Source organism: Macrotis lagotis, chromosome 4 (genome assembly GCF_037893015.1).
Source record: "Macrotis lagotis isolate mMagLag1 chromosome 4, bilby.v1.9.chrom.fasta, whole genome shotgun sequence".
Lineage (NCBI taxonomy): Eukaryota > Metazoa > Chordata > Mammalia > Peramelemorphia > Peramelidae > Macrotis > Macrotis lagotis.
In genome coordinates this window covers 267,249,349-267,262,590 of record NC_133661.1, presented here as the reverse complement: position 1 = coordinate 267,262,590, position 13,242 = coordinate 267,249,349, and the positions used below count along the sequence as shown (strand labels likewise).

General features: G+C 34.5%; 1 protein-coding gene across 4 annotated transcripts in view; it reads left to right on the top strand.

The window, feature by feature from the left end:
- Positions 1-13,242, top strand: part of PPP2R5E (protein phosphatase 2 regulatory subunit B'epsilon) — a 173,509-nt gene that overhangs the window by 138,529 nt on the left and 21,738 nt on the right. For all 4 annotated transcript variants that reach the window (XM_074235966.1, XM_074235963.1, XM_074235964.1 and 1 more), the window contains 2 exons: positions 609-710; positions 3,520-3,612. In XM_074235966.1, the coding sequence (XP_074092067.1) occupies positions 609-710; positions 3,520-3,612 (195 nt within the window). The remainder of the gene's footprint in view (positions 1-608; positions 711-3,519; positions 3,613-13,242) is intronic.

Below are 13,242 nucleotides of genomic sequence, written 5' to 3'. Positions count from 1 at the left end.
TGTTGGAACAAAGACTGAAACACATTTTTTGTTATTATTTGGGGGAGGGTGCAGGGCAAGTGGGGCTGGGTGGCCTGCCTGGGGCCGGATTTGGACCCAGGTGCTCCTGGCTCAAGGGCCAATGCTCTGTCTGCCCCCCAGCCACCCCTACTATTATTACTATTTTATTTTATTTTGGGTCTTTTTTTTTTCTTCTTTTTGGTTTTTGCAGGGCAGTGGGGATTGGGTGGCTTGCATGTCACATGGCTGGGTGATTATAGAGTTTACGAGGCTGGATGTGGACTCCGGTGCTCGTGGCTCCAGGGCTGGTGCTTCGTCCATTGCACCACCTGGACATACCTACAATTATTACTATTATTTTTTTTTAATTTTAATTTTTTTCTCCCCCTTTACTTTTTTGCCCAAGCAAGTCTATCTATATTCATGGGGGGAGGGGTATTTTGTTTACTTGTAAAAACGTATATTTTATTAATGTAAAGAAAAACATTTGTACAAAATAAGAATAAAAAATAAATTAAAAAAAAAGAAAGTATATCCAGTGCCATGTTTGTATATACAAAGCTCTCTTGGAAACTATTTTTTAATTAACTTTGTTGATTTTTTTAAAGGTATCTTGCAATATATTCAGAACTCTCCCTCCTAGTGATAGCAATGAATTTGATCCAGAAGAAGATGAACCTACCCTTGAAGCATCCTGGCCACATTTACAGGTATTTCATTGCATAAAAAGATATGAGCAGGTTCATTATTTCATGAATTGGTGTACATTCATATTCTCTTTTATTTGCCAAGGTTTAATGTTACTACTAGTTCATTAATAGATAGCAGATAATAAACTAATACTTATTTTTATTTTTAATAGAATTTCTAAGAGCATAAAATGAACATTTCCTGGGTTTTTTCCCAGGGCTTTAGTTTGAGTCTTCTTGTTCTTGAAGAATGAGTCAAAAAGCTCTCCTTTTTTTTAACTTCTGAGCATTATCAGATTGTAGGTTCCAATAATTTTAGACCCACTATGATACACTAGACTCTCAAACTAGAGCAAAACTGTTTTTACATTAATACTCACTTGAACCTGACAAGATGAATTCATTAAATACCATAGATCATAGAAGCCATTTTTATTAAAGGTGCACCAGGATTATTGCTTAACTCTTTTTAGGGTATTCATCATAAATTTGCTTTCCAGGATCTCTAGGCTTTTTTTTTAATAGATCTTGATGGTATTCCTTTGAGGAACAACTGAGTGATAGCAGGATATTTGGGAAAATGTTTCCCAATCTTTTTCAGTCTGCCATACCTAAAACTAAATCCTTGTTTGTCCCCCTTCCCCCCATATATTCCTATTCACACTCTCCCAGATAAGTTTTCTCTACATTATATATAGAGTTTATATGTAAATATATACATATGCCATTCATTCGCTATTATCTTTTTGTCATGGTTTCCTTTACCTTCTAGTCTAGAGTGGCCCTCAAAGTCCTAATATGTTGTTGGGAAGTATTTAAAAAATTTAAAGATAGAAGCATTTACTTTCATAATTTTTTTATATAAATTTACTATCTCTTGTGAACAAGTTTCATAATTTTTGTGAGCATTCCACTATATTACTTTCCCAGTAATATAAAAATTTCCTGAGAGATGCTCTTTGGGCTTTCTCACTTTTCCCATAAATTTCTCCTGATTTGTAAAGAAATCCAAATTGGGGTACCTGGTATATATGTATTAGTACCTGTAATGTGTGTGTTAGGGGCTAGAGATAACACTGATTTTTTTTTTTTTTTGACCAAACCTGAATCTTGTGTTTTCTACTGATGTTCTATTTACTACACTGGAAGAACTTTGAAAGGATAATAATCCCTTTGAGAAAAACCTCAGTTGCTGAGATCATTTAGTTCTCCCAGTCTATTTTATGGATTAAGACACAGATGCAGAGAATACAAATTTTTTATTCAGTGGTCCATAGGTATTAAGAACTAAGGTTAGAATTGTAGTCCTTTGACTTGAAATCCAACTCATTCTACTACATTTAAGTGGGAAGCTTTATTTTATACCTTTTTCTCCCTTCAAAGAAGTCCTATATATTCTTATTATTCAGCTTTTTAAATATTTCTCTGAATTAATGACTTCAAAATGATTCTTATCCTCACTTTTGAAGCAGCAGGTTCACAAGTCATCTTGACAGAGGCTAAGAGAAATGAGAGAGAGACAGACAGACAGACAGACAGACAGACAGACAGACAGACAGACACTATCCATTTTTCCATTCTGTCCCTCCCTCCACCTCCAGTGGAGAGACTTAGTTTTTAAAAACAAGAATCTTAGGCTAAAGTAGGGCTTAACATTTCAAATAGTAGAAAGACTTTAAACGACTTCTCTTTACAGTTAAGGGGGCACTTTCTGGTTCATGTTAGAGGTTGAAAATAAGAGCTCCTTATCTCTTTTCCTAAGTTTGGCATGAAAGATTCATGTTGTGCTTTGAAAATGTAATTATTTTTGATTCCATCTTTCTGTCTGAAAACTTGAAGGTTTGCATTTGAGGTTCCTATGCAAAATTTTCTGTTTCAGTGCAAAATTTTTTGTGTGTATGTATATTAATAAATATGACCAGGCTTTCACCAAACTATTAAAAATCATAATTGATTTTAGGGAAACATGGCAGAGAGAATGCATTCCCAGTTACACTAGAAACCTTTACCATGAAGTGAATAAACAAGATGAGAGTATGTATTCTCTTTGTGGAAGTTGACAAACGATGAAACTGTCTTTATTAGGGTCATTTGAACAGGCTCATGTATTTTTGCATAATAGTTGTTCAAAGATTATAATATAATGAAGCAAAGAATGTTTTTTTCCTTTGAAGTGTTGAGACCTAGAGGCATTTTTTTTATTTTAATATGACAACATTAGGACAAAAAGCATAGACTACTAGGGCAGGGGTGGCAGAGGAGAACTTAGGAGAACTTTCTTAATTTATCGAAATATGAAATAAGGGAAATTTGGGTTGTATTGCCAAAATATAAGATTTCCAGAATTAATAGAAATTCCAGAAATAATAGAATTGATACTTAAGTCCTTGACTATTACTGAACACTGCAAGTTGCTGTAAAACTCTCTGCTCATTTCCAGGTCAAGTCATTTGTGTGGAAAGGGAGCTGGAAACATGGGTGACTGTGCATGTTTGTAGATTTTGATTTAACAAAGTCAGAAATCACAGATACTATAATGAAATGTTAAACACTTCAGAACAGAATATAACATCTTAATCTCAGTTTATTATATGTCTCAGATCCCTCACAATTTATCAGAGCAACTTTGTGAGGAAAGTTGATTGAATATCACTTCTTTGCTGGTGAGAAAACCAATCATAAGAAAAATAAAAATAATGTGATCAGCTTCTAGCATAGCAGGGTTCTAAATCCCAATCCCAATTTCAGTTCATTTGTTATGCTCTGCTACATATATTTTTCTTTGTTTAGTTTATCTTATTTAGAACTCACTATACTCTGTTTGTTGCAGCTTGTTTATGAATTTTTCATACGATTTTTGGAAAGCCAAGAATTCCAACCCAGCATTGCCAAAAAATACATAGATCAGAAATTTGTATTACAGGTAAGAAAATTATTTGTTCTATGTTTTTTGGCTATAGAATTTAATAATAAGGGTAAATGGTCAAAATTTTGTTCAGACAGGCAAGGGAATACCAACTAATTCTCTCTCTCTCTCTCTCTCTCTCCATATACATAATATATACATGTGTGTGTGTATATTTTTATGTATATATGTGTATGCATATATACACACACACATAGGTATACACACACACACACACACACACACACACACACATATACTCACATTCGTGTTTTTCCATTATATTCTATTCAGTGTGACACCCTCCTTAACTCATTGCATTAGAAGTTACTAACAGTAGAGAAGGCAAATCATTGTATTTTTGAAGTTTTTTTTTATAGGTAGTTTAATTATAAAAGTAATTTTTCAAGTGTAGCTCTAGGTTTTATAGTGAACCTTTTTTATTTTCAAATTTATTATTTGGGGTGGCTAGGTGGCATAGTGGATAAAGCACCAGCCTTGGAGTCAGGAGTACCTGGGTTCAAATCCAGTCTCAGACACTTAATAATTACCTAGCTGTGTGGCTTTGGGCAAGCCACTTAACCCCGTTTACCTTGCAAAAACCTAAAAAAAAAAAAACAACCCAAAAAAACCTTATTATTCACATATAGATTCCTAAGGTGCTCCTGTATGGGTCTCTTGATTTTGAATATTTATTTAATCTGCTGGGTTTGACTACAAAGCATAAATAAAAGGTCAAAACTGTTCTCAGTCTTATAAGTAGATTCCTTTCTCCTTTTAGGAAACAGCACACCTTCCTAATACATACATATATATCTATTTACACATACACATATACTGTCAGATATGTTCCTTGTGTTGGTTGGCTTTGCTGAATTTTTTTCCTTTTTTTAAATTCTCTTAATTATGAGAAGGCTCTCTGGTTGGGGAGGAATGGGAGATATATTCAGAAACAAATATGACATAAAATGAAAAGCATCAATAAAATTCTTTAAATCTGTTAAAAAAATTTAGATGACATTTCTGCAGATTTTTGGGAGCCAAGATCCTATAACTTGAAACTGTTTCTTCCTATTTATCCTTATCTTGGGACTTCTTACAGCTCTAGGCCAGTTAGTTTACTTTAGGCCTCTACCTAAGTAACCTGAGTTATAATGAGGCTCCATATAAATAATTTTCACTTTTATACAAAAGAGCAAATTGTATATTGTGCTTAGAAAAGAACAAGGTACTCTTCAGTATAAGACAACTGAATTTCATAGGTTCAGATTTTGATGACAGTCAACAAATATTTGTAAACATATATTGTGTCAGTCTCTGAGGACAAAAGTATAGACACTGAAACAATCCCTATTTTTTGAGAAGCTTATATTCTCCCAAGGGGCAATAGAGGGAGAGAGGGTGTGTGTGTGTGTGTGTGTGTGTGTGTGAGAGAGAGAGAGAGAGAGAGAGAGAGAGAGAGAGAGAGATTAAAGTAAATGAAAATATATTCACAATAGTTGAATACAAGGAAGTTTAGAAGGAAAACCACAGCATTTAGACACATCAGAAATGAATCATGTAGAAGATGGTGCTTAAATTGCATACTAAAGAAAGAAACAGACTCTGTGAAGTGAAGATAAGGATTCCAGACATGAGTAGTGAGTTCTGCTAAGGCAAAGACATAGAAGATATTTTTCTAGATTACAGTGTGGGTGGAGATCGGAGGTGAGGTGACTATGCATGGTAGCCAAGACTAGAAAGGTTGGAATCACATAATTAAGAATTTTAATAGCTAAACAATTAAGTTTCTGTTTTTTTTCCCTTAGATAGCAGTGGGAAGCTGTTGGAGTTAATTGAGTAAGAGAGAACCATGGTCATATCTTCACTTAAGGAAAATTATTTTGATACTAGTGTGTAAGATGGACTTGATTGGTGAGAAATTTGAGGTTGGGTCATCTGCTGCAATAGTTTAATTGAGAGGTGAGGAGGACTTGAACTCTTATTAGTAGAGAGAAGGTGTTAAAGCTGAGATATTGTGAAGGATCTTAAGTCATGAGTAGAGAGGAGTTAGAGGCAAGATATATTGTAGAGGTAGAAATGGCAAGACTTGATAATTTATTGGTTATATTTGGTGAGGGAGATTGAGAATCTGAGGACATGCTCAATTATGAACATAGAATGTAAAAATGGTGGTGCTTTTTTTTATTGGCAAGGCAAAGTAAGTATTAAGTGTCTGTGGCTGAATTTGAACTGAGGTCCTCTTGACTCCAAGGCCTATGCTCTATCCACTGTGCCATCCAGCTTTTCTAATGATAGTGGCTTTGAATAAAGTAGACATAGAAGAGAGGAGGATTTTGGAGAAAAGATAATGATTTTAATTTTGGACATATTGAATTTGATTTACTTATTTTAGAGCCACATCTTCGTTTGTAAAATGGGGATCATGTTATCTACACAGTTCTGTTTTTACCTTATGGTTATATAACAACATAAGTTACTATTACTGCCTCAAAGTCAGGAAGATCAAGGTTCCAGTCCCATCTTGAAATACTGGTTGGCTTGGTGACCTGAAATTTCTTTAACCTCTCAGTGCTCTCTAAGACTTTAAATTCAGAACCGTTGCCATTATTCATTGATAGGGGTTTCTATCTTGAGAGATTTCTACATGAATGAAATCATTGGTTTAGACCAAAAAACCAAAATAATTTATAAAGCATGCCCACATATACCTATATGCATAGAAAGACACAGAAAGAGAAACATCTTTCAGATACTGACTTCAGGCTTGTTCATTCATTAGGGAAAAAGCTGAAATATTTTCTGAAAGACAGTTTAGCAAAGAATTGAGTCTCAGTGCTAAATGAACCACTTCTTTATGCAGGGTTTTCTTCCCAAATAGTGAAATAAATAAAAAATTGATTTAGATCTTTTTTGCAAAGTACTATGTTAGTCCTCCAAGAGGTTAAAAAGATGAATAGGAAATGAACCTGTCTTGTAATACATGGTTGAATATGTCAAATGCAAAGGAGAGGTTTGAAAAAAAATCATTGAAATTCTGAGGTTTGGGAAATTTTCTGATCATAGTAGGACACAGTTCATTTAAATTCAAGGGACATTTATTTAGTGATTCAGTATCTATACAAATCTGTACATACAAAATCTGTGCATGAAAGCACAGATAGAAAGACCACAGAGATCACTAGGGAGTAGAATCATTTCCAGCTGAGGAGATGAAGGAAAACCACATGAAAAAGTAACATTACATTTGGACCTTGAAGAGTGAGGGAAAAATTTAAGTAATTCTTTTTATGTAAAAATATAATTTATGAATTTATATTTTATGTTGACTTTATTTAATCACTAGGAATTTGTGGTCAGAGCAAATTTAGATACATTTAAAGTATTTGTAAAGATTGTCTTCATCAAGTCTAGAATGCTAGTGGTTGCTAAGACACATAATGCTCAAGTATTCCCATAAGCATATCTACTGCTGAGGATTTCTATTTAGCAATTTGTACTTTGCATTGAAAGTTATATTTAGCAAAAAGGTGCCATAATTATCATGCAAATTGCTTAGCTTGTCCTTAAAAGTGACCTTTTGTTAATATGTTTTAAAGCCTCAGAATATATATTGGATAAAACAGAAATCAACACATTGGATTTCAGGTTCTAGCTTGAAATGGATCATAAAGAATCTTGCCTTTCAGCATCAAAGAAATGTTTGCAAAACCATTCTATACTTCTTAAAATATTTTGCCTTTTCTTCTTGAGAAGTGTTACCTAAAGCAGCATTTCTCCAAGTGAGACCCTTTCAGAAGGTCTGAGCAGTCAAAACTTTTCTTTATATTTTATTGTTCAGTCATGTCCAACTTTTCATCACCCCATTTGAGGTTTTCTTGGCAAAGAAACTTGGAGTGGTTTACCAATTCCTTCTCCAGTTCATTTTATAGATGGGAAACTGAGACAACAGTTATATGACTTACCCAACAGTCTGAGACCAGATTTAAACTCAGGAAGAGGAATCTTTTTGATTCCAAGCCCCAATACTCTATGCACTGTAGAACTCACATAAACAAAAGCTCTTGGGAGGGAGGGGCTCCTCAGTAATTTTTAAGAAGACTCTAGAGCAAATAAGTCTAATTATAAGATAAATTACAATAAAAACAATTGGCAGTTACATAACATTGTGAGGTGTGCAAAATGCTTCACAAATATATTGTTTGATCCTCACAATAGTGTTACTATTACATTCATTTTCAGATGAGAAAACTGAGACTTAGAGAATTTAAATGGCTTTCCAAGTGTTACCTGGCTGCTTAATAAGGCTTTGAGGAAGGACTTGAATTCATATCTTAACTCTATTTCCTATCTCTATATAATCTATCTATTAAGACAACTTCCTTCCATTTCTCAGATAATTTAATGGGGATAATTCAATGTAACATGAAACCATAGAGGAACAGAAAAGAGGACATCACTGGATTGCAGAGTATGACGTGGGGAGAATTAAGAAGATTGGAAGGGGGAAGGAAAGATGGGGGCAGGGGAATGGGGAAAGGCCTTTGAATGCCAACAGATTTTGAATTTGGTCTTGAAGGTATTAGGGAGTTATTGGAGTTTATTAATCTAGTGAAGAGGGTTGTGATGTGGTGTGACCTGTATTTTAGGAGAAATCACTTTAGTGACTGGAGGATGAATTGATGTGGAAAGAGCTTTGAGTTAAGTAGATAAACAATGGGCTATTATAGTAGTCCAAGTGTGAGGTGATGAGGGTCTGTACCAAAGTAGTGTCAGTGTCAGAATGAGAGGAGAGAAGGTAGCATATTGGATATAGGAAATGAGAGGTATTGAGGAGTTGAGGATGGCACCTAAGTTTTAAGCCTGAGGACCTGGGAGCATGGAGAAGAGAGTTCTACATATAAATGGCTTAATTTTTTCCCCAGAAAAATATGTGACAATTATCTCACCTGAGAGTGTGAGAGGAGGGGGATTCATGTGAGTTTTGGAAAAGTGACTGTAGAGAGTGGGTGGTATAGAAGGATTGACCTGTTAGAAGGATTGATATGGCCCTGGGCTACCTTCAGGTAAGAAGAATGATATCCAGTATGAGGAAGGTGCTTCTTTAGTCTGTCTAGACTGTATTTGGAATATTATACCTAATTGTGAGTGCCATATTTTAGTAATAAATACATTTTTAAAAATACCAAATGCCTGAGAAAATAAACTGGAAATTGTTTCAAGGAAGCACAAAATAGATAATGATTATGCCAAATGAAGATAGTTGAAGGACTTAGATGTTGAGCATGGAGTAGAGAAAATAAAGCCATGTGGAGGGGAGCTGTTATGATTGGCTACCTTCAAATATTTGGAGACCCACCCTATGGAAAAGAGAATAAATTTACCCTGCTTGGTTCAAGTAGAGAGAACTAATAGCAGTGGGTAGATGTTGTGAAAAGGCACATTAGATTTGAGGTCCTTGCTAACTAGCTAACATCCATGATGATGTTGGCAATAAGAGGAAGAAAAATTGACATTTTTGTCATTTTGTATCACCAAATACTTTTTTCATATCCAAACTTTAGCCTTCATTTGGTAGAGGACTGAACCCTTTCACAATTTTGTTGATTACAGGAATCCCTGGTGAGGACTCTTATCTAATGCAGATTAGCAATTTCTTTGTAATTTGTAGTCTTAGTGAGCTACCTGGGCCTCTGAGAGAGTAAGTGAATTGCCCAGGGTCACATGTCCATGGTGGGTCAGAGACTTTACGGGTCCCAAGGCCAGCTCCTAATCCTCTCTGCCTCATTGCCTTTCCTTTGGTTGTTATGTCTAGTCTCTAGTCTCTTTATAGAGAAGCAAATTGAGGCTCCAGGTAATTAAGTACCCAGTAAATGTCAGATGGGATTAATTATTCAGTTTCCTAATACTGTCTCAGTATCTTCCCATTCTTTTCATAGTCTTATTTGCCCTTCTATAGAGTATAAACTCTGTAAGGCCAATGTCTGTGTTTTTTTTTTTCCATTTAGCATTATATTCCCCTCATTGCTTTGTATACAGTAAATGCTGAAAAATAAGTATTTGTTCATGGGAAGATTATGATTGATTTCTAGATTTAAATCTTTGTAGTTATGAATCTTAATCAGTCCTTTTTTCCTTCTGTGTATGTTTTCACATGTAACAGAAACTTTTTGGATAATATATCATACACACTAATTAGGGAAGTAGGGATTGGTTTTAGTTTGTTTTTTACCTTATTTGGTATGAAACTTTTTTCCATATTAACTAATTGTAGACATTATTTAATTTAAGTTAAGAATTATTTAAAGCTAACATTTTTTGAATGATAAATTAGTATTGCACAGACATTATGTATGGACCAGCATTTAAGGCCTCCATGAAAATATATAGATAGTAGGGACAACTAGGTGACACAGTGATTAGAACATGGGCCCTGGAGTCAGGAGAACCTGAGTTCAAATGTGCCCTCAGACACTTAATAATCACCTAGCTGTGTGACCTTGGACAAGTCACTTAACCCCCATTGCTTTGCAAAAACAAAACAAAAAATATACAGATAGTAATGGGAAAAAGTTTCAAACTTTTTGTTTTCCTTTTTTTTAAAGTTTAATTCAGTTTAACAAGTAATTATTATCACTTATTCTTTCGTGCAAGGCACTGTGCCAGGTACTCGGCATATTAAGAAACAACAAACTAGCTTCTTCCTTAACTTTCTATTGGAAGGCATAGGGAATGATACATGCAGTAAAAATTACATAAGTAAATACAATATGTTGTTGTTTATCCTTCATTTTCAAAAAAGATCAGACACATCATTAGTAATATCTTGACTTGTTTGATTTGTATTTAAGTGAAGCAGAGTTGCACAAAGCCAGAAGCCTCACTTTTCCTGAGTCATTCAAGTCCAGTGGCAGCAGAGAAATCAAGATCACTAGCAGTGGCTTGGGATATAGTGAATGACCTTTATGTTTTCAAGGCCTCATTAATTAAGAGCTCCACTGCATCTGCTTTAGCTGCCTTTGTGGCCATTGGGACAGAGTGTTCTCATTTGCCTATTCTTCCAGGGAAAATTTTCACATACTTAGAAAAGATATCCCCCTAACTTCTACATGTTTGGGGTAGACATTCTGCAGGTTTGAGGCCTATTAGTTACCCTTAACCTAGTTTAACCCATCTCCCCAGACAGTTTACTGAGGTGTGTGGTCACTGTGGATGCTATAACTTCTTGGAACCACAGGTGATAGTTGGATGAATCAGGTAGACTTCTAAGGTAGATGAACCATCCTATAAAGATTTCAGCAAACTTCACATTAGAGGTGCTAGTATTCCTAAATATCCTGTATACCCCAAATTTAATATATATGCACAAATATAACACATATAAAGCATTTTAATATTAATGGGTTATTTGTTAGTAATAGGAAAGAGTCTCCAGAGGTCAAAGTGGAAAAATAAGAATTGAAATAGGAACATAAGAGGGATGGTGGTGTTCATAGCTGAATGTGAGGGAATATGGTATGGTAGTGTTCGAGAAAAGGGGCTTCAGTCTAGACAGGCTATACCTCAAAATCACAGGGATCCTAAATGGAGACCTAGTAGACTTTTCTTCTTTAGGGTAGCAACATTTATTTATTTTTTTCCTTTAATAACAAATCTTTGGGGGGAATGTGGAAGTGTTTTCATGTGACAGCAAGGCAGATATCCAATCTCATGGCTTCCCTGATAGTCAAGAACGAGGACAGTGGAGTCTGACAAATTTATTTAAACATTCACTAAATAGTAGTATTAGTATTTACTGATAGTAATTGGAAAATATTTCTTTCTATTGTGGTAGATCTTAGCTAAGGGCTTTATGTTAGATTTTTTTTATTCTATGTCATTTTTACTTTATATTCTTTTAGATTCAGAACAGGGGGCTCTTTAGCCTTGTTTTAGGAAGATTGAATTCTGCATAAAGTCAACTTGGGTTAGCACTTTGACAGACCATTCCATTCTGTCTTCACCTTGGCAAACTGTCTTTGCCAGTTGCTATTGCTTCCATGACCTTGAACAAATCATTTTGGATCATTTTTTTGGATCATTTTCCTCATCTATAAGATGAAAAAGTTTGACAAAATGATTGCAAAGATCTGCTCCAGTCTGTGATCCTTTTATCTTTGTCTCTTCCTTATATTATAGGATACAGTAAGATATTTGTTATTTCTTTTTTTGCTTCATGAAGCAGTTGAAAAGCATTTGATTAAATTATGATTATTTTTTATTTTATTTTTCTAAAATATGTATTTTTTTAAAAAGTGTATCTTTCCATGGGACAAAAGGAAGGCACTTAGTGGTCTATTTTTGAGGATCTAATGCAATCATTTGTTAATTATTAAGTTTTCATGTAATGGTTTCAAGATTAGTCAAATATAACCACGGTTGACTCAAGCTTTATAGCCTCCTTGCCCCTCCTTCCTTACGCTGGTTGTGAATTACTCATGAAACTCCTTTACAAGACCTAAAATAGAAACATATCTAAAAATAAGAAAAGAATAGAAAAAGAAAAAATTCTTTCTATTAATGAGTAATATAATTGGTTGATGAAGTAATTCATAAGTGTGAGCCTGTAGAAGAGTATACAAATCATGAGCAAAGGATGAAACTAGAATAGCATACCTGCCTAGTAAGTGGTTTTCAATTTTGGCCAATAGTATTTCAGAGTTTGTGAATACAACTTTGTAGCATATTTTTATATTTGAAAATGCTGTGGCTAATAATATCAGTTATCACCTGTTTGTGTAAAAGAGAAAAAATGCCATTTGTTCCTTTTCCCATTTGCTTACATTTAAATACCACTCAGTGGTTTGTAATTGATACCTTTGTCTATTTGTTGCACTGTCGATACTTCTCCAAAAAAAAAATCAAACATTTCTGTTTGCTTTCTACTGTTGGTCTTTTCAGGTATTACATGCCCTGCCATATCATGTGACAGTAACTTAGTTTTTTGGGTTTTTTTTGCCTTTCTAATAGTATGCATGTAAGACAATGAATGTTTTACCCTAAACAACAAGAATGATAAACTAAAGTAATCTTTCAGGTCAAGATAAAACAATTGTGCTCATAAAACAGCAGAAATTTTGTTAGGGATTACTAGCTTTCATTTAGATTTAGCTAGGTAGTCCCAATGAAATCTGACTTGCCCATGTCAAATATTTAGATTATTAACATTTTGATAATTTTGAAGGGAGTGGGGGTAGGTCACTTCTGGGTTGGTTTGGGCAAAAACGTGTAATCATGTCAAGGTTGACCTGATGATGAAGGCTTTGCATGTTTAATTAGGTTTGTTCTCAGATTATAGGCACACACACACACACACACACACACACACACACACACACACACACACACAATTGGCCAGATTAAAAATAGGCAGTATCCTGAGTCTGGACTAAAAGCCTTTGGTTCAGATCCCTGAATTTGCTATTTAAAAAATCTGTGTGACACTAAGTCAGGTTAATTTTACTTCTTTGTACCTCAGTTTTCTCATCAGTAAATGATGAATAAATGTTGATTTGATGAGATTTATCATTGAATCTGCTGAATCGTATGATCATATATATATGAAGATTCCATGTAACTCTCTTGCATTTAAATTATCTGTCTGTTTTT